The 21,559-nt window shown below is 39.6% G+C and overlaps 1 protein-coding gene across 16 annotated transcripts in view; it reads right to left on the reverse strand.

Annotated features, from left to right (window-relative positions):
* tjp1a (tight junction protein 1a) overlaps positions 1–21,559 on the reverse strand; it is a 99,734-nt gene that overhangs the window by 41,610 nt on the left and 36,565 nt on the right. Inside the window, exon 1 of one of the 16 annotated variants that reach the window (XM_034882650.1) lies at positions 12,684–12,785. The exons of 14 other annotated variants lie outside the window; for them this stretch is intronic. In XM_034882650.1, coding sequence (XP_034738541.1) covers positions 12,684–12,770 — 87 coding nt within the window. In that variant the 5' untranslated portion in view covers positions 12,771–12,785. Of the gene's footprint in view, positions 1–9,805; positions 10,223–12,683; positions 12,786–21,559 lie in introns of those variants that run through there. One more of the 16 variants, XM_034882667.1, reaches the window with a different exon arrangement.

Genomic DNA, 21,559 nt, shown 5'->3' on the forward strand with positions numbered 1-21,559 from the left:
GCAGTTCTGAAGGCAAAAGGGGGTCCAACCCGTTACTAGCATGGGGTACCTAATAAAGTGGCCGGTGAGTGTATTTGCACTAGTATCAGTTTATGTGGGTTAATAGAAAGGAGTCAATATGAGGAAGTATCGAATGCTAAAAGGACACATGGGTGAGATTACTTTTTTTTGCTGTTTGTTAGCTTCTGTGTATTGCTAGATCTCGCAGGAGATTGGTCATGAGACAGAAACCGGTCTCACACAAATGATGTGTCCGTCTGAAATTTATTTGGTGATTATAGTAGCCATTTTAGTGTCAGATTGTTAAGAGATATTTGGCTTGTGAGAAATGGGTCCAATATCTAGTTTGGTGACTATGGGGCGAAAGGATCGCTTATATTCTGTGTTCACGTTAACTTCTCCCATTGGATCGATACATTTGAACCTGCCGCTAGTCTCCTAATGAAGCGTGGCAGTGGCAGAGCCCACGCGATACAGATATAGGGAAGTAGTTTGAGTTGGGGCGTCTTTGTTCTAAACCATCTCTGCACACACTCTCCACTCTGCACTTTACACTTTGTTTTTGTGTCTGTGGATACAAACTGCAAGCCAAGGCATTGAGAAAGATAACCAGATCCAGCAATGGAACCTTTGGATTCTGCCAATCACCACACACACAACTATCAGTATCCCACCCAACCCCTCCCATCACACACATACACTCTACAGGAATGTGCAGATAAGGAGACACGGCCCAACTCTCCCACTCTGCCTGTTTCTCATTCCAAAAGATTTCCCTTACCTTTTCCTTGCCTCACAGTCTGGATCTCTATGCCACCATCGCCTTCTCTGTTGTATTTTGACTCCTTTTTCCTACTTCTGTCTCACTGACAGCGAAAGCAAGGCCAGAGAACAAAACAACTAAATTATATCTGATAATGAAATGTGACAGTGTTAATTTAAAGTCAGAGAGCCATAACAAAAATATCAGTGACAAGTATCAGTGATCAGTGATGGAAACCATAGTTTGCTCTATGCATGTGTTGAGACACATTTTGTGATAAGACATTAGTTGTCTGAAGTACCTCAGAGATGGCAGTCAGGGTCGGACATCAAATTATCAACACTATGAATCCCTAACTGACCTATATGTACTCTAATCCAATCTCATTTATCATATTTAGGCCATTTTATGCCAACATAGTCACAGTTACATTTAACAAATAAAGACAATAAAAAAAGTAGTTGAATATTTATATTGAACAGCCAAGTTTTGTTGAGTACAGCAGCCACACACACACAAAATGTAAAGCACAGACTACTCCTGATTATGGTGATAAGAGCAGCATTTTGAATGTTTAAACATACACTTAAGCAGTTGGATGATTTGACACAGAAATAAAAACATTATGACTTTAAAATTTCAACATCTAAAACTACGCAATTCTGAACCGCAGCTCATAGTCTGTCACAATCACATGGCGCCATAAATCAAGGCACCAAGCCCACTCTATGGCATTCCCAAGCTTTCTGAGGACTTTGCCACAATAGGCATGTTGTGGGGCAGAATCTATAGTGAATTAATGAATTACTGTTGGAGCGGACATTTTCCCAGCGCTTAACTGGCAGCATAATTACCATTACCCCAAGAGATTAGAGATAGGGAGGGGGTGCATGCATACTTTAACAAGATGCACAGAGATAATACATAAATGACTTCTAATGACATCTAAAAAAAAACTAACAGACAGGATGCTTACACACTCAAATGCACCTAATGAAATAATTACAATGTGCAGAGAACAAATCTGTCATGAAGCCTTATCATCTTGTTATTCAGTACTGTACATACAGTAAGTGAGTGAACAGCGGGCAATACAACAGTGAATGTGCTATCACACAGTAATGGATATCCGTCTTCCGTAGACAGCCGAAACTTGGCTTGTTAAGTCATTAGCCAAGTTCAGTCGGATTTGAATTTGGTTGGTTGACTCAGACTGTGTTAGGGGCTCAGATGTTTCAGCATTTCTTTAAGCCCTGTACAATGTCACATCTTTTCATAGGTCACTATCTTCCTCCCCACTGATCTTTGTCATATGTTATTATGACAACATGCAACAGTGATTTGTCATATTCTTAGCTGTGGTATACCTGCCTATTAAACATTGTTTTAATATGAGGATTTAGATATTTATTGCTTATTCTTGTGTAACAATAAAACATACGGTAGTTCATGTAAATGTCACCATTATTTTAGGTGAATCGTTATTAAAAACATACAATACACTTGACCTGTCTTATATTATAGTTCTTGAAATTATTTAGACGGCGTGTTTCAATTCTACCATCAAGGCAGAAAACAGCAGGTGTAAGATGTGTTAAGATAAAATGATGATAGTTCTCGCTACACAGGTTGATGGCATTAATAATTGCTTTATACTGTTTCACTTTACACTAAAAGAGAAACAGAGACACACATGTAGAGAAAAGCATATATAGAGTGTTAAGGATGACCACAGAGTTGTTTATAGAAAACAAAGATAAATGGTGTCCTGTTTTATAGAAGGTGGGGGGAGACAGATTTTAATTTGAGTATATAGACAAAATTTATAGTTGGAAGAAAAAAAATCTTTTATTAAGACAATATGATTGTGTATGAATTGAAAAAAAGTACAAATTCCCTTGACAGAAGTGAGATATGGGAAATATACACACGGATACTGCTATGATCATGCCTTATCTAAAGCAGCGAAAATGTCTCCCACAGACTGATGACTCTGTTTCCCAGACAGAAAAGACAGTGCTGCACTCCCAACACTGCCAAAGATAAGCAAATGAACACATAGAAGTGTGTGTATGTGTGCAAAGGCATGTAGGGCAACAAGCCTTGGGATGAATCTGTTCCAGGCTCTTTTTCTCTTCCCTAACCAGCTGAGCCACAGCTGCCACATGCTCTCTTGTCCATCCTCAGTTCTCCTCTCTCTCTCTAGGGCTCTCTCTTGCTCTGTCTCACACACACAAAACACCTAGTGTCAAGTCCACTATGCCTGCACTGGCAATGATAAATCCTTGCAGAGACCTGCCCTGCCAGAAAGGATGCAGGGCTGGCTCTGAGTGTCCTAGCTTTGATAGACTGTTTGATAAAGAACAAAAGACTAATCAACACTCAGGGTTATATGACATTTCTATCCATCCATCTCTATCAACAACATCAGCAGGTGAGTGAGAGGTGGTGGATAATTTTATTCCAGCAGCACAAAGTGTGGGTAAAACTTATAATGAAGGGCTAATGCCAGGCTTTACTTCCTGTAGGACGACGCGTGAGATAATATTTAGACTTTGCAAGGTCAATATCAGAATTAAACCACTCACACAACAGAAAAAGGTATTCCCGGGCAGACCATTGCTAAGTCCCTTTTCAGGTGGGTTTAGTTCTGCCTGTAACACCCTATTGGTCTAGCCTCACTCAGCCACACTATATCTGGAAAACTCCGCTTTTAACTAGTCGGTTTTCAATTCCCCTATTTGCTTCACATTCTGAAAAATCACATTAGGAAAGCTGAATGGAAATGCAAAATTTGGGAAACTTCCTAAATTGCATAAAAAACAGTTACACTCAACTGAGCTGGTTTTTGCCTTCGTTGAAAAAGAGTTGATGTGCTGAATAGGATACGGAAATACTGTCGGTGTCTTCTCGAATTATATGTAACTAACAAGTCTTTGTCTCCAGACGGCATGAAACATGGCCAATAATCACATACATTAAAGAATAATTAAAACTTGCACAACTGAACCAGATACCTTAATATACCTTTCAAAGACCTCTCACATTTTCTCTCGTAGATCGGTTAGGTGGCCAAGGCGACTTGTTATCTTTACAGTTAGCAACTTTTATTTATTATAAACCTGCTAGGTTTACTGGCAAATTACAGCAATGCATAGCCTCTTGCGTTCTAGTTAATTTGCTCCAAACCAGTTGATGGAAAACACAACTAATTTGCTTCTTTTTTGGGTCATTTCATATGTTTGCTTAAAATTTGCTTGACAATGATATATTAAAGTCTAGAAACATCCACTTGAAAACTGATTCAGCACAATAGATTAAAATAGGACATGAATATCTGCCTATGTGAACTTCCAAACTTCTACACTGAAGTATGATTGATGGTGGTAATTTGATATCACGGCCGACTTCTTGTGTCATTGTTTTCAGAAACCGATTTTGTTTGAAAGTTGAGGGGAAATTTGAACAATTCAGAACCACACCCATCTTACTCAAAAGAATTACAGACAGAGACCAATGACAGCCAAGCAAGTGGTACACACATCCAATAAAGCATAGGAAGGGTTCATGTTGATGTCTCAGTGAAGCAGATAACTGCAGATCATCTCTTACATAGCCTGCTTCCCCCTTAACATAATAAGCTAACAATAATAATAATAATAATGATAATGCATGTCATCACCAAACCAGAAGGACCAAAATCTTTTCTTGTTTTTGTGGATTGTTTTGCTAGATTACTGCTCCACACAGGTCAAGGAAATGTACTTCACCTTATTTGCTGTTGCATTTGAATTACAAAGAAATGTCTATTAATGTGCCGCATGACAAAACAAGGGCTAGATTGCTGTGATTATAGGAGAGAAGCAGTTTTTTTCTTTTTTTTTACATCTGCCATGTGATTCAGATTATGGCCGGTGTATCTCTCCCTCCCACTGCTTCCTTTCTCCATTTCACCCCTCAAATAACCCCTCCTCACATCAACTCCTCCCTCAGAAGGCATTTTCTGCTTTCCTTCTTCTTTTTCTCTCTTTGTCATCCACCTGCCTCCTGCTGTGTGTATCTGCCCTGGATTCCCCCCCAGGGATGAAAGGATAAGCAAGTCAGATGTTCTTGATAACTGCCTCACTCCAGACTCTCCTTGCATTGAAACAACACAAACAGCTGCTTTCTTTCAATGTTTTTATCTAGACTCCAACAGAAGGTGATACTTCAGGACCTCACTTTGATTATCACAGTCCATTGTCTTTTTCAAAACTGGTTGTGTGTGGGTGTGTGTAAGTTTAAATCTCTCGTGGTCCATGGACCTATGCCTTAACATTTGTGTTTTTGACTAAATAAATGACATAGTTGTGTAAAGATCCAGATAGGCCAGAAACTGAAGACCAGCTAAAGCAACAGACCCTCGTTGGTCATGTCTTCAACATGACCAACTGGAAATCCTTTCATCTTATACACAGAGACAGCCTGGGAAGCCTTCAAATCAAATCTGCATCATGATGTTATTTTGGCATACTTTTTATCCATACAATGCAATTATATCACAGCAAAATCTGTACTTCAAATAGTGCTGGAAGCAACTACTACCTTGGTGCCTATAGCTCTATTCAGGCGCAAGTGATGAGTAAACACAAATTATCCTGAGATCAAATTGATGCAAGTACGCTATGAAAATATTTGTTTTGCCTGGGTGTGAAGACAACATTATTGTTTTGGACTTTACTGCTGGGCCGTAGCTGCTGTTGAGTGACCAGACTGCAGTGGTCGCCCTTGCCATGTGCTGTTCTTGATCGTGACCAAGTGTTCATGTGACATTTTAAACCCAGTTTCCCTGTGACATTAAATATAAATGACCCTACATATACCTCCCATTGCAAGCATGAACATTTTGTATGAAGAATTTATAAGATTTTTAATTTAGTGTGGTAAAATGTAGGCATCTGATCCCTTTGTGGATTGTATCAAAAGAACATTGGATAAATGCTTTATTTTTTTGTCACAGACGCCAGACATCAGCTGTTCCATCCTGTTAATCACTGCCACATCAGCCCCAATTCTCCATAAAGGACGGGGAGCCTAGGACACCGAACAAAAACACCACCAAGACTCTTTTCCTCTCCCTAGCCCTTGGATGCTCTAATTACATTTCCCTCCTTCATCGATGTTAATGGGGATGTGTAATCATCAAAGCAAAATAGAGGTTGTTCTTGGCGCGCTGTGCAACTCTAATTAATACAACCTCCTCCATCCAAATGCATTTTCCACTTATTTCAGTCCGTCTTCTCAAAACACAAGTCTAAAGCCTAGAGGGACTACTGAGGCTCCAAATTATGTTTCTTTTTTTGTTGCTGCATTCACAAAAGTTAAAAGAAATGGTTGAAGGCCAAACACAAAGTAGAATTAGACCAGCATTTACTGTAGTGAAGATTTAATTATATAAATACAGTATATCAGTTAAATGACTCATTTCCAAAAATATGAATGGTAAAGATGTCATTATCTTATGATTCTGTCTTTAAATGGGGGTCAAATGAAATTGTAATCAGATGGAACTGTTATTATACTGCTTGTGTGTCATCCTGTGATCTGACCAGCACAGCCAGATTGTCTTCTCTGTGTCTTTTTCTCCCACCTTTGAAAACACTTTCCTTTCCTCTCTCCTTGGTGCCAGAACAGGACATTAAGCACCAAACAGACGAAAAGTCTTTCCTTTCCCATCTTTACAAAAACATCAATTACTGCAAACTGTTATTATAGTGTAGGTCTGTCACAACATGAAACTGAAAGGCAGCTTCAATTTAACTTAGATTAAGTTAGACAGTGTGGTTTTTTCAGGGTTCCCATCCTTATCTAGGGATCTTTTTTTTTTACTGCTTTGAGTTTGTGAAAAGTGCCATATAAATTCTATTTACTAATATTATTATTATTATTATTATTATTTTCCAGGACGTTTCCAGTGATCACGGATAACGCCATACACTAATCTGCTCCTCTCTGTGGAAGTGGGACTTAACAGATGTGCAGTCTATGGCTGTAACGTATCTATGAAATCATCTCTCGTGTGCTGAGACATTGTGAGAAATTGGTCAAATAGTATAAGAATAGAAACTACTACAGTTGCCATCCAGTAGCAACTAACATTTACATTTGAAGAACACTGTGACTTACATTTTTCTGAGATTTAGACACTTAAATTGTAATTCCATCCAACATGCATGTTCTGCATGTAACGTCACTTGGGGGGGGGGGGGGGTGTTCACAGGGTTTCCACAACATAACAGCCTTTTTCATCCATAAACTACCATCCTGAACATAACTTAGCCCTTTCAGATGTCAGTGTTATGATTTTTTCCTTTCATTTTTCATGTGTTTGCCAAAACTGGAAAATTGGTCAACTTTTTTTCCAGGATAAGTGGGAAGCCTTCTTTCTGTTCACCTTAATTGTATTTTGCCAACGTTGTCACAATAGAGTGAATGTTAAATATTGACTGACACATAATCCTAACCTATTGACACACTAATGTACAATAATAGCATTACTGACCTCTGAGAAATGAAGTCAACACACCTACATGTTACTCGTTTCCTGAAAAACAGCACTGCAACATTGTATCACTGTTAATCATTAACTGTAACATTACGTGTTGTGTGACTAATACTGATGTTATGGCAGTTTACCATTGGGTGGGAGTTAATTTATGGTTAAGAAGTGATGAACCGTGATACACAGTGTAAGGCAAGTCATACTCACCTCACAGATTATTTCTGACATTGCATGATGAATCCGTTTCCTGCCGTACTAGGAGCAGCTTTAGATGCCTGATGTGACTATTGTCTTTCCACTGTGAGCTACTCAATGCAGTGAGGACTAAATACAATTAAGGGTCTAGGTCTTGTGTGTTGAAGGAGAACCAACTCTACGAGGCTTTAAGGGTTGGTCAAGATGGAATTTCAAATTAAAAACCCTAGACGACCATCTTCCAATGTTGAGATATTTCAGGATATTTGTTTATTGAAACCATAAAACAAACCCATGTAAACCTCATTGGTGCTGTAGTTATTGAATGCTAACAAAGTACACCACACCACACATACATTCTGGGATAGACTTCCAAGCACAACCAGGCAACGTGACGTCTTCCCCTCCTACATTGCTGTTTTGACTTTCATTCAACTGACAGCAGCTTGATGTGATGCATGTGATGCATTTTAGTGTTATTGGAGCTGATGTTAATCTACTATTAATGCAAACCCTTCTTGCTGCTTATTTAAAATTCATCACTAATACAGTGCAAGAAAACGCTTAGTCGGAAGCAGCAACATGAAGTGTAGTCTGAAGATAGTGATCATGCTAACTCAAAGGATGGTCTTCATAAAGATCATTTTTTGCACTTGTTTGTTGGTCTTTCTGTGCAGGCTCTTATCATTTATAGCATATATAGTTTTACGTTTACACCTCGTCCTACCTGTTGTAATAGAACACCTTTACAAAGATTTCAAAGAGAATAATACGAAACTGAGGAGGGAACACGGAAATTACTAATGAGCACAGCAAACTCCTTTGCCTCATAAGCAACTGAAAGCATAGTACAGCTGTAATTTTAATGTCAAAAGGTGTGACCAAGGTCATCTACAGCATAACATCACCAGTTGACATGACAGAGCCTGTTTCGTCTGACTGGAACAACCGACCAAACCTGACTATCACCACCATGTTAGACAAACACAGCACATTCCTCACTAGTCAAACTGAGAAAAATAATGTAACGTATACTTTATCATGCTTAAAAGAAATCCTTCAATGAAAAAATGACTATTGAATACACTGTGTGAACATATTTATGTCTAATTTGAGGATTGATGTGCTTAAACTATATCAACCACATCTTTTTTTTAATACCTAAATTCATATTTTGTATTCAAAAGATATGGGAATCATGGTAAATAAGAGGTCCATATATCTAACTGTTCTGCTGCCAGTTTTCAAATAATTCTGCAGGAATGTTTACTTTGTTGACGACTTATAATCTATATATTGGCTTATATAAATCTAGATATGCAAGACTTGACAGGTCATCCAGCTGTTTTTGATGATGGACAACAATTACACATATCTGATACAGTGGTGCAGGTGAAAACAACATATAGTAAGATAGAGATTCTTCAAATCTTAACTGGGACTTGATAAAAGAGGGAATAGCGGCGTCCAAAAATTATTTATGGTTTATACTTTATAAATAACACAAACTTTAGTGTAAATTAATTTTGCCACCTTTACATCATTAGGCTAAAATCACACTTTGGGTAACAGGTTGCTCTTTCTCTCTGATTGTTACCATCACATTACTAAACAATTCTTTCATAAAACACAACCTACAAAAATCATAACCAAAAACAAAAATATTCTCAAAATGGGCTTTCATATGGAAAATTCGAACAAATTTAGTTTTTGGTCTGCTCTCTTCTGGGATCTCTGACAAGTAAAAAGGGGATCCCTTGCACTGGCAAAAGTTATGCTTTAGAGGCTCATTTTGTTTTAGATACACGGAGATGTCCTAATACTTACTAATATAAACTATAAAGACTGGGACTTCAGATATCAACAGGTAGCTAGCTGAGCTGAGACCTACTATGAACACAGCTGTGTGACTTATATGGGTCGCCCTAATAACAGTAAGTTTAATTCCGAATATTTCTTACTTAGTGACGTTACATTAGAAACAGCATGGCTGGTCGGAGGCTAACGTTACCGTTAAGTTATGTTAATAGTATTTGTAGCTAGCTAGATGTCATAATAACTCGTAAGCTATACACACTCAAACGCTCTCTCACATTAGCTCAAACATACATACACACATAAACACCACCACCATTGAGGATTCTATATTACTACTAAGTCTACAAAGTTATATAGCTAACCCAACCATAGCACAACTGCCACTGTTCATATTTTAGCCAGTGTTAGCTTTTCAGTTTATCACAGACATTAGCTACACACACCAAAACGTTATCATAAACACTTAGCTATCTAGCCAGGTTACCCACCTTATTCAAAGCTTTAGAGGACATTGTGCACTCCTATTCCGCTTCAAAAGTGGCAAAATAAAAACTTGTTTGTGGCTTTGTTTGATAATCACTTGGTATTTCCCTTCCAGTTGTATTTTCGCCCAGCTGCCGCCACGCCGGGCTACGTTGTTATTTTATTTTATCCAGGACGACGGGAAACACGAAAAGCCGTGTGGAAAGTCCAAAGTTCATTATCTTATCTTCGTTGCCTGAAACGCTAACGTTAGTCCAGTTAGGTATCGAGTCATGGAAGAAACTGGGGTTGAAAAAATAAAGAAATAAGACCACCTTGCTTTGACGTTTTGTCGCTAACCTCTGGATGAAAAGTTGGGAAGAGTAGGCATCACTCGAAAGGGGTGTTGTAATGGCAGGCTGAGTAAACCTCTCCCTGCTCTCGGCTCTGTATGCAACGGCCGTGTCGCGTATGGCCGGAGCGGACCATTAATAGCACAGAGGGGTGAAATACTCTGGGAAAACGGGAGCATTGCCCATTTACCCCGAAAAATCTCCCATAATAACGTTTCTTTTGTTATGCAACAAGTGAAAAATATATAATTACTTTATTGTCTGCTTACTTCCTGTGTATCCGGTTTCTATTGTTTTTATCGCGCCTAAAAAGTGGCCACCCCTGCTATCCCAGGGAATAAACAGTCCGGGATACAATAAGGAGAAGCGACGCCGCTGTCCCTGCTGATGCTGAATGCTCACTTTCACTGTGTGATGATGGTGTATGTTTTGTTGGTATGTTACACAAGGAAAACAGTGGCCTTTAAATCTCAGGTTTGTAGGAAAAACCACAGCCTGTATTTTGTACAAAATGCTGCTCAACGCAAATCAGTGTAAAACAAGAAAACAGGCAAATACACGAAGCCTGTCCTCAAAACAAAACAGCAGAATATTTAGAAAGAAATTACCTAAACGATTTCCCTTCTCTGTGTTTTTGTGGGTCGTTTTGTAGATCAAAAAAGGAGTCAACAAAGTAAATCTTAGTTAGTCCTTATTTGAAAAAAATTATCAGTAGAGACATTGGCAGTGTTTTTTTGTTATAAGTCACCTAAGAAAAAAATAAAAACTTAAAGTCCCGTCACAGGAAACCCCTAAAGCCATCCAGACCCCACAAACAGGATGCAACAATCTCAGCTTGTATTGTTGCACAGTTTACTTCTGTTTCAAGAAAACAATATATGCTATATTAAAAGTGGGCCACAGGAGAAACACTAAATGATGAAGCAGCATGACATTATGAAAGTTTTTCAGTGTCCACGGTTACAGTACATGTGATTGTGAGCTTACAAACACAGAGACACACCCTAACTTTTCCAAACAAACTAAGCTATCACGTTCCCTCAATCTAGCTCCTCTAATGATCACTTCCTGTGTCTTTCTCGCTCAACTGTGGAGGAGGGCTTTACGACAGTGTAGGTGGTCTAAGGGGTTACTCTCACCAGACAATCCTACAAAGTTAAATACTGCCAGTCAGAAGTAGCAGACATGTCTTGAGGTTTGCAAGCAGAGGATGACCTCCAAAAAAGGCCAGGTTACGTCAAAAAGAGGAACAAGACAGATTAACAATTTTAAAACCTGCAGCTGTACATAAGACAGGGAAAGACATACTTATTTCTAAAGTATGTTTGAAGAAGACATCAACTTTGACGTACAGTTTCAGTAGTGCCGAGATCGAAAAGTGACTGATGGCATGAAGTGAATCCAATCCACGATCATTGGAGTGGCACGATGCTTGTGTTCCACCGCCACACCGTTCAATGGTGGGGGGGGGGGGGGGGGGGGGGGGGGGGGGGGGGGGGGGGGGGGGGGGGGGGGGGTGGTAAGCAAGTTAAGGCAACTCTCAGTGACAAACATTAATATCCTCGCCAATGTACTCAAAGTTATTTATTAGAGCGTACCTAAGATAACAGCTAATGTTAATTTTGCTACTGTGATGGCTTATTTCCACAGACTTTGTTAAAGCCAAAAAACCGTTACACGTTACTCATTTAAAGTAGCCTTTTTTGCGATCAATTTTTATTTATTTAAAGTAGACTTATGGTAATTAATAAATAGCGTTATGCCATACATATGCCCGGTTAATGTTCCACAACACAGAGTTATATGATGTAATGTGTGATCGCGTTCTACTATTTACTTCGCATTGCCAGACCTTCCTCCACGGCGCTGCGGAGGAGGGGCAGGTTTGTCTACACAGCATTCTGGAATGGGAAAAAAAAACTTGCTCTGTTTTATTGGCATTTCTTTAAACTAATCACAATCATCTTGAGCGGTGCTTAGCATCTCAGAGCAACGATGCCTCTACAAAATAGCCTCAAGAAGGAACTTGTTTTGGTGGAACGTGCATATGTGCAACAGAAAACTCAGATTGGACAGATAGTCTAGTCGAGTCTACTCTTGATTTACCATGCAGAGATCTGAAGAGCAGTTAACCATAGTCCCCAAAAATTGACCGTAGTTTAGAATGCCAGCACTAAGAAAGCGGAAGGTGGCAGACAATTGGACGAAATTAGGAACATCTGGTGTAATTTCCAGATGTTAAATTAAACATGTTATTATTATTAAGCATGTCATGTCAGTCCGGCTAAGGTGGCGGGCACAGACAAAAAAAAGTAAAATATAGTGTTTATATAATTGTTATATACAGTCTATAATGTCGAGGCAAGCAATAGCCATGTTAGCTCAAACTAGCTCTAATATTAACTTTGGGGACATTGGGAAAGGGATCGGTTTATGGCACTGTGCCATCAGCCCCTATACGATCTCAGCGTCACTCTACAGTTTTCAACACAAGGTTCACCAAAATCTTAAAAAAACATGCGTATCAAAAACAGACAAGGATAATACGTACTAGTATTGATGCAAGTCGCTCACTTCTTCTGAAGCTCCTCAAACGCCTGTCAGGATCGATCAGTGCGGACAGCAGGATGTTTAACATGCTCACCCGGGTGTCAACTAACAATAAAAAATAATCAAACTTCAGCTAATCACCCTAAAAAAAGGACAGTAAACAGAAGCTTTTCCTCTGCTGTTTGCCTCTCGCTTGCATCCACACTTGTGATACCTCAGATGTTCTGGCAGAGAGGAGCAAGACATTAGTAACACTTCAAAGTGATCAAAGCTATCTTTGTCCTATGCTTCCATCCATGCTCTCTCTCTCTCTTTCTCACACACACACACACACACACACACACACACACACACACACACACACACACACACACACACACACACACACACACACAAACAGCACAGAGACACAGCTCTTTAGGGCAGCTTCAAAGCTCAGGTGCGCTCATGGAAGAGCAGGCACATAAAAAACAACAAAGGCGAACATGCAGGCCAACATTTGGTTGGAGCGCATCACAAGGTTCAGTCAACCCAGCTTCTCCTGCGGCCAAAAGGCTAATGTAGAGTGAAACAGCATAATGTGCACACCTGAAAAATGTAAAGCTGGCTGTTGATGCGCATAGATGCATTTACGTAAGCAAACGCTCAACTACAATACATGATGATAAATAAAGAAAAATGTGAGAGGTTTGATGATAAGCATTCATTTTGCATTGGTGAAAGTTCTTAAGCAGATGTTGTTTCCCTATTTTCATCTGTCCTGCGTTAGGTGTCTGTGAGAGGCTGTGTGATCCTTCCTGTGCCCTGTTGACTCAGGGCTGCCCTGCAGGTCCAGCAAAGCCTCTTTGTTTTTACACACTAATAGAAACCTTCTGCAGACATATAATGTTCTTAATCAATGCTTGTCACATGAAGACCGGGCCAACTATGGCTACACTGAGGAGCCGTTCATCTGGAGGTTATATATATATGTAGAGATATACATACAGAATTATTTTTTAAGTCGTAGTTTGTACGATTTTTATCTAGTTAATTATCTGTTAAGTTCCTATCTATCAAAGAGTGAGTCAAAAGAATTGTGATTGTGTATTTGACTCACTGATGAAAGTGCTGCTTTGCCAAGTAATCCAATCTGAATGTTTGGGGTGACTTGACTTCCCTAAATTACACAGTTAGTGACACTTTGTACACCAATGAGCACAGGTTGGTCTCCCCGTCATCCCAGGTGGAGCTTCTCACTGCCAATTATGCCGTGTTTCATTGTACTAAAACTGGGAACTTCAGATAAGGAAAGATGCAAAGAAACTGTATGTTAATCAGGCGCTTACATTCCCTTACCACTGACTCCCAAAGGCTGACCAACTGACAGAGAAAGAAGATCATTCCACTTTGAGTCCAAAAAATAAATAAACAAAAAACTAAACTCCCACACCCACAAGAGGACCGAGCTGATGCCGGCCGAGATCGGATGTCAACCCTTAACCACAGCTGGGACAGGTCATTGTGTCCAGCTCAGGTGGGACACAGACACCTCTGGCTCGGTCCGTCCTCCCTATAATGAACCAACCACTCTCCACGGAGTAGCTTTTCAGGATGAACGTTCAGGAAATGAGAGCCAGGCCGGAGGCCACCCGTAAGGCTTCAGATTAGCTTGGCTCTCATCTCTGACCACCGCAGCAGCAGCAGTCAGGGTGCCGTCAGCAGGTTCGGCAACACTGTTAGCCCACAGAGGGCTTCGGGGACAGGACCACCACTGTCACTTGCCATCCCGGTCCTGCTCACCCAGTCCTTCCTTCGGCTTCGGCCCGGCTCATGCCACTACAAAGAAGGCAGCGCCATCAATAACCCCCATACTTCATCAGTAAAGGGTGTACATTTTGTATGGCCTCAAGAGTTTTACCTCCCTATACATTTTAAAGCTTAGGTTGGTTCAGATATAAGCACTGTGAGCCATGTTGTGTCAGTTAATAATGTTAGCAATTTGAGGCCTCGCACTCAGGTTGGAGGGAACATTTAGCCCTTTCCTCCCCGGGGTAAGGCAAATAAGGGAAAGGCGGTGTGTGCTGCCCGCTCTTCCTCTGCCTTCACTTCATCTTAACTGATTGGGTTATTTCACATTCTAACTCAGTGGCTAGGAGGGTGATTGTGTCACATTGGTTATATGGCCGCAGTCAAAAGTGCTAATGCAGCTAGAGGGATTACTCACCGAGAGTGTCAGGGAGGGGAAAACGTTGGGCCTCCCCGACCCCTTCGGTGAGTAACCCCGCTAGCTGCGTTAGCACTGTTGACCGTGTTACCATGATAAGCCAGGTTAGTTATGCGCTACCTTTATCATCTCCACGGGTCTCATCTTCATGGACGTACTAGCTCATCTTAGACTAAACTTCTATCAGTGTGGACTGGAGCATGGAAGGAATTGTGCAGGTGAGAGCTGCCAAACTACCGACGTCATAGTTGACACAGTTTGTTTTCAAAAGGAATTCTGGGAGAAGAGGTACCAAAGGCCGACCTGCAAGTACATCTTACCCACAAAGTTAGAAACAACCTAACTTAAATCTTAAGGACTCCATATTTAAGTATTTTTTTCACCTGTATTTAATTTTGAGAATCTTCAGTTTACATCAAATTAATCCATTCAGTAAAAGCCACAAAGCGAAGGGTTGTGGCGTAACAGGTTAATGATCGGTATACATATGTCTCTTCTTATGAGGTCAACTTTGTGTGACCAGATTAGTATCACATTATAGGACTAGGAGCAGTAAGCACAAATCTGGAGTAAACACAAATCTGGTTTTGGGATGTGTGAAGCCTGGTTCTAGGTTCAAGGTTCAATTTATCCGTTCGTAAAATCAGGGAAATAATACCTATTAAATACAACCATAGATTAAAAACATGAAAGTATAGCTGTGAAAAACATTCCAACAATACCATAAATACTGCTCTAACCTTTTAACCTACATCTTACCTTCACCATATGAGCTTAAATATCAACTGTACAAACACCCTCCCTGACCGCTGCAGAAAGGGTTTCCACTAGACGCACACAGTGTACACACGTATATCCTTATAATAATAACTCAGGTCTCCATTCTATCAGGGAGAGCCTCTAAATCTGATCTTCCACTTAACCTGTCAACTGTTTCTAATTATGCAGTCCATCTCTTCAATATTTAAAAACAGCACAGGGGATTCATCAATCACACTCTTCTACATTGTACTTTTCAGCAGCACTGAGCAGGTAAGCAGCTGAGCAGTCTCCTCCTTGACCAAGAACTGCAGCATGGTCAACATACTGTATTGATGAATACAAAAAACATAGGTTTAGAAAAACAAGACAAGCGGCTATATTTTAACGATCTAAGTGCTTGGCGTGAAGCGCATGGCACAGGTGCATTTACGGCATTTCCAAATCCCCTTTTGCTAGTTTGACGGCGGAACAAAGGGTCAATGCAGCGGGCGCATAGTTCAAAGGGGTTCTACTTAGTGTCTTTATTAATTCATAAGTGTGTTTTGGGGCGTAACATGCAATAAACCAATCAGTGTCATCTCCCATTCCCTTAAAGGCCAGGCGCGTTTGTACCTTGGCGCACTGCTATTATAAAGGCAGACTTGCACCGTCATATTTTATATTTGTAATCTTTTGCATTAGTGTGTGCTGCTGCGCTTCCGTGTATGTGTAACAAGCATAGTGTGCACGCGCTGTGCACGCGCCTAGGCACATTTAACTAATGCCCTGTTAAAATAACAATGAAATGCTGCACTATTGACTTTATACAAGTTTTTTGTTGGTCAATGGCACGATTACTTCCTGCTGCCTCAAGATAGCAATACAGCAAGAATGCACCTGAACACACCACTCTGTAAGACCAGCATGCCCATGGGCGCAAAGATGGGCGCAGGTGCATTTGCTATTTAAACCATGGGGGGACGGGAAATTGTCAACTGCGTTGGTCTTAAACTATTAAAGACACTTGTCTCAGGCTTTGCGTCGGGCTTTGAGCTGCGCTGCTCCTGGTGCAAGATAGGGTCCTAAGAGTCTGCAAAATGCTAGCGACACAATAGGGCTGTAATCAGGTTGCAGTGCTTTAAACTTAATGCTAACATCAGCATCCAAATATGCTCATAATTTAGCATGTATAATGTATACCTTGTTCACATTTTTAGTTTAGCAATGTTTGCCAATTAGAGTTTCACACAAACTAGAAAGGTATTTTGACTTGATGATGGCGCTAATAAAAAGGTTAGGAGATCATCAAAGTCCTCACAATTCAACCATCCTTTATCAAATTGTTGTTGAAACATTTCAAAAACAAATTTGTGAAACTCATGGTGGCGCAAGAGGTAAAGTCAGGATTACCAAAATCAGTGGGATTGATCTTTCGCATATGTCAAAAAAATTTCATGGCAACCCATTTAACAGTTGTTGAGATATTCCAGTCTTTTCTTCCATCATGTTTCACTGACTACACACACACTTGCTGGCATGCTTGCATGACCTAAAAAGAGAATTGGCAGAATATATACTTCCAAGGAGCACTCAAAGAATGGCACTTTGCCAAAAGTTGCATGAAAATATAAAGTATCTCATACAGGTAAATGCAGTTTCTTATTTTTGGAGTTGATAATCCTGATATTGTCAGTTTTTTCTTCCCTTATTCAGTCACAACCACGGAAGAAAAACATGGCTTGTGTAGGAATGGTCTGATGTGCTGGCATTTAAAGAGGCACTTAATTCTTGTGAAGAAGAAAAAAGATTTTGAAGTACTAAATTTACCATAGATAGTATTCCGTCACTGATAGTGAAACATGCTACTTTTAATATTCTGAAGGCTTTTCCTCCAAGAGGCAGCCTCCTCCAAGAGGCAGCCTGCGATCAACCAACCAAAAAATCTCTAATTCCTCTTTCTCTGACTCTCTCTAGCACCTTCTCTTCTTAACACACAAGGATTGCTGACCCTTTTTTAGACAGAGAATAGAGACGGCAGTAAACCTGGTTGACTCCACTCTGCTTCTCAGCGGTCTCTCAAGTAGCCTAACAAGGAATGGTCCAAGTTGCAGAGCACTATGCGGCCTACTTAAAATTCCATCATTTTCCAACGTCTGTAATGATTTGTCATTATTCCTCTATTGAACAAACCTGAATATTGAATCTCTATTTGTTGTGTAGTGTGGGGCCCACACCCTTCAACAGTCAATATACTGTGTAAATCTTGTGAGGGAAAAACTAGCCATTACGTCATGCTTCTCATCCACGTGACAATCCCATTGTTTGCTCCAGAATGGGACTGTAAATTAAAAATGTCGCAAATCCCAAGGTACAATCCACAAGGAATTTAGCTCAATCTAGTTTGTGTGTGTGTGTGTGTGTGTGTGTGTGTGTGTGTGTGTGTGTGTGTGTGTGTGTGTGTTTTGCCAGTAAATACAATTCTACCTCTTTCCCTTCATTGTTGTGATGGCAAAGCACACAATGCAAATGTAACTTCAAGCAGCATTTTGTTTCTTTTTGTCTTATTTGTTTAAGATAAATATTGTTACAGTGTGTCTGTGCTGTGCCAGTACAGACTGTTCTCCAAACATTCACGCTCTATGCATAATCATGTTTTTTTCCTATGATAATGGTCTAGTTTCTAAGATTAATTATCAGTGCAAAAGAAAATACTTCAGGAAAGTGCCATGAAATTAAAGAGGGAAACAAAGAAAGAAGAAAGAAAGAAAAAGAGGGGGAAACAAATCTGTTGTTGTTGATGGGATGTGTTAAATAACTTGCACCCTGGCTGCACTTACATATGTGTGATTCTTATAATATAATTACACCAAGGTGGATACTTTGCAAATATGCCCAGGGAATTTTCCACCTTCTGAATAGTTGTACTGTACTTGTAAGCATTCCAACAATTCAGGGAAAGAGTGAGTACAGTATAAGTATACATTTATTTATAGGGAAATATCAATGAGTCTCAATTTTCTATCTCTGTCGTTTCAGCAATGTTTTTGACACAGCTAGAATTATAGTGATAGTGGGTTATCTAGGGTTTCTGTGTTCTTTAAAACAGTATTAGCACATTCAGAAAGTGTCAGAGCACTTTTTTATTAAAAACTGTTTCCCTATTATCAGTTGTTTTTAATAGTGACCTCAAGTTTACAACAAATGAAAACATTATTCAGTGTAAGTGTGTGGCGCAGGAGACTGAACAGATGTACTGAACACTTTTTGGACTGAAAATTTTGCCTCACCTGGTACAACTCAGAAAAACTAAGACAACAAAACACTGACACTGGTGGCAGAGACCCATTGTCAGTCACATATTAGCCAACCACATAGGAATATACAGCAATTATACAGCACTGTTACTTCTCACAGGTTTATGTGGCACCTCAGATGGAGTACGAAAGGGTGTAATAAAAGTAGCAGTTAAACTGTCTGTCAGCACTTACAGTAAATGTCCACCTTAGGCTATAATAACAGTGCAGAAACACAGTGCTATACACGTTTGCTGATGAAACCTTAAACTTATCTTCTAAAACACCATCAATCACAACCATGCTCTGTAATCCATAGCTGCTGACATAAATAGAAATAAAGTGCAGTCAGAATAGAGAGAAGGTAAGCTTTTTATTGTTGCAACTCAACTCTAGCACATAGGATTGTAAATGAAATAATGACAACTGGGTTTGAATTCCTGATTCTCAGCTTTGAGGATGTTTAAATAAACATCAGATGAAAAGGAAGAATTTAAGCCCTTTTTACACATGGTCCAGGTCCATTAATTTTAGGAAAGAAATTACAATGAAAGCAACAAATACACTTAAATAAAGCCATCATGTATAACAGTTGGAAACCATTTGCCGTCAATGATTGTGTGGAGCGTGCATCCAATAGGCACCGGCAGACAGGTAACTTCTCTGTTGACTCTCTTCAGGCCTCTACTAAAGCCACCTTTACTTTTAGTGTGTTTCAGAAACTTGTGTTCATAAGGGATAACTGTCATGCTGCCTTTCGTAAAATTGATACTACTAGTATGTAGTAGATGTCGTAGATGCTACGGGTCCTACACTGTTCAGCCAATGTAAATGTGAACACTCTGGAAGATGAAACTCACCTCTTTAACTTTATGAACATTGGTTAATTTGAAATCCAATGCTGACTATGGCCAAAACAATGAAAACCTATCACTGTCATACGTTTTTAACCTACACTAATGTACACTAAAGAGGTCAGATTAAACCAGGGAAAAGACTATAGACACACATTTTCTCTAAAGAGCATACATTTTGTGGAAGTGCAAATATTTCTGTGTCCGGGCCAACATGTGTGAATGCCTAAGCATGGTGTGAATCTACAGTGTAATAAATAAGCAATAGACACAAAGTCTCCAAAGCTGCCCCACTTAAACTGAGAGAAGGAATCATACCTCGGTATATCCAACAGCTGCAGTTTAAGTTAGTGTCAACAGCAAGCAGCAGGCACTAAAATGCCATTTGACACATACTGTAAGTGGCATGCAATTGATTTTCAAGGAAGAGTAAAGATTTACAAGGCAGCCATGCTCTGGGAACACAATTAACTTCCGTCATAGTGAAGATTTATGTTGCAGGTCCAGCAGCACGGCAACATATCTCATATATCTTCAAAATGCAATTCAAATTCAAGCAGGTTTCAGATTAACTGACCTTTTCGGATTTGGTCACAATTCGGATTCACGCATTGATTCACTGCCCTCTCTGATTACTGTAAAACTTTCAAGTCAGGTTTACCTCTGACCACAACCAGCATAACTTATTGGGGTTGTCAAGTGTGTTTTTTTGCAGCTGTAACCACACCCAACGGTGATGCCACAGGTACTGACACACCCTATAGTAAATGTACACAAGTTACAACAACCACTGGAGGTCAGCAAAAACAAGCTGTTTTAAATAATAAGAATGTACATTGTGAGAGTGGGTTGATATTGGATAAACAAAACCATTATGTATGATTTAAGATGGATTAATGTTACCTCAAACACACATCCATCTTTTCCATTGATAATAAATACATACAGTATTCCAAACTTTCCCCATCATAAATCAAAGCTACAGTCTATCCAAAAAGGAACAAACAGGTTTGAATGCATTATGTTCTGTTATTGTCACTGGGAATTACAAGAGAGGATACAGAGTACACAGTGTAGGAGAAATAGCTCAATCAATAAATGACTCAATCATTTCACATAAAGTGATGTCTTTTCTTTGCAGTACATTTTGGAATTCTGGTTGAGATGACTGAAAACAGCCTAGTCAACGTCTTACAGATCCCATATTAAACTGCAAGGTTTTGAACATAACATCATAAAAACAGATAAAACATCTGTAAATCCTTAAACAGATTTCAGTATTTTGCAGACTGAAGTGTTTAGGGGAAGGTCTAAAAAACCAAAGGTGTAGATGTAAAATTTGGAACAAAATAACAGTTCAAAGATCTGTAGCCTACATTCTCAACAGTGATGTGAACATGATGAGAGGATGGGATGAAGAGAGCAAAAAGTTGATAAAAGAAAGAAAAGAACAGTAGAGGATTAGAGTGGATGTAAAAAAAAAAAAACCAGAAAGGGGAAAAGAAAAGCAGAGGCAAAGTGAAGGGATCAAGAGAGGGGTAAAGGAATTACAGGAGGAAGAAAGGAAAAGAGGACAAAAGAGGTGCCGTTTGGGAGAAGAAAGAGAAAATAGATTAATTCAAAATGAAGGAGTTGACAATGGGAATGAAAAGGAAAGGTGAATAGGAAAGGTGAGGTCTGCAGAGAGAATAGAATAGAAAAAAAGGAATGAGCTTAACTTTAGTATATTGTTTCACAAAGTTGTCTCAAGTCTAGTCAACTCTAGTGAAAAAAAGCACATGCA

The sequence above is a fragment of the Etheostoma cragini genome, chromosome 1 (genome assembly GCF_013103735.1).
Source record: "Etheostoma cragini isolate CJK2018 chromosome 1, CSU_Ecrag_1.0, whole genome shotgun sequence".
Classification (NCBI taxonomy): Eukaryota; Metazoa; Chordata; class Actinopteri; order Perciformes; family Percidae; genus Etheostoma; species Etheostoma cragini.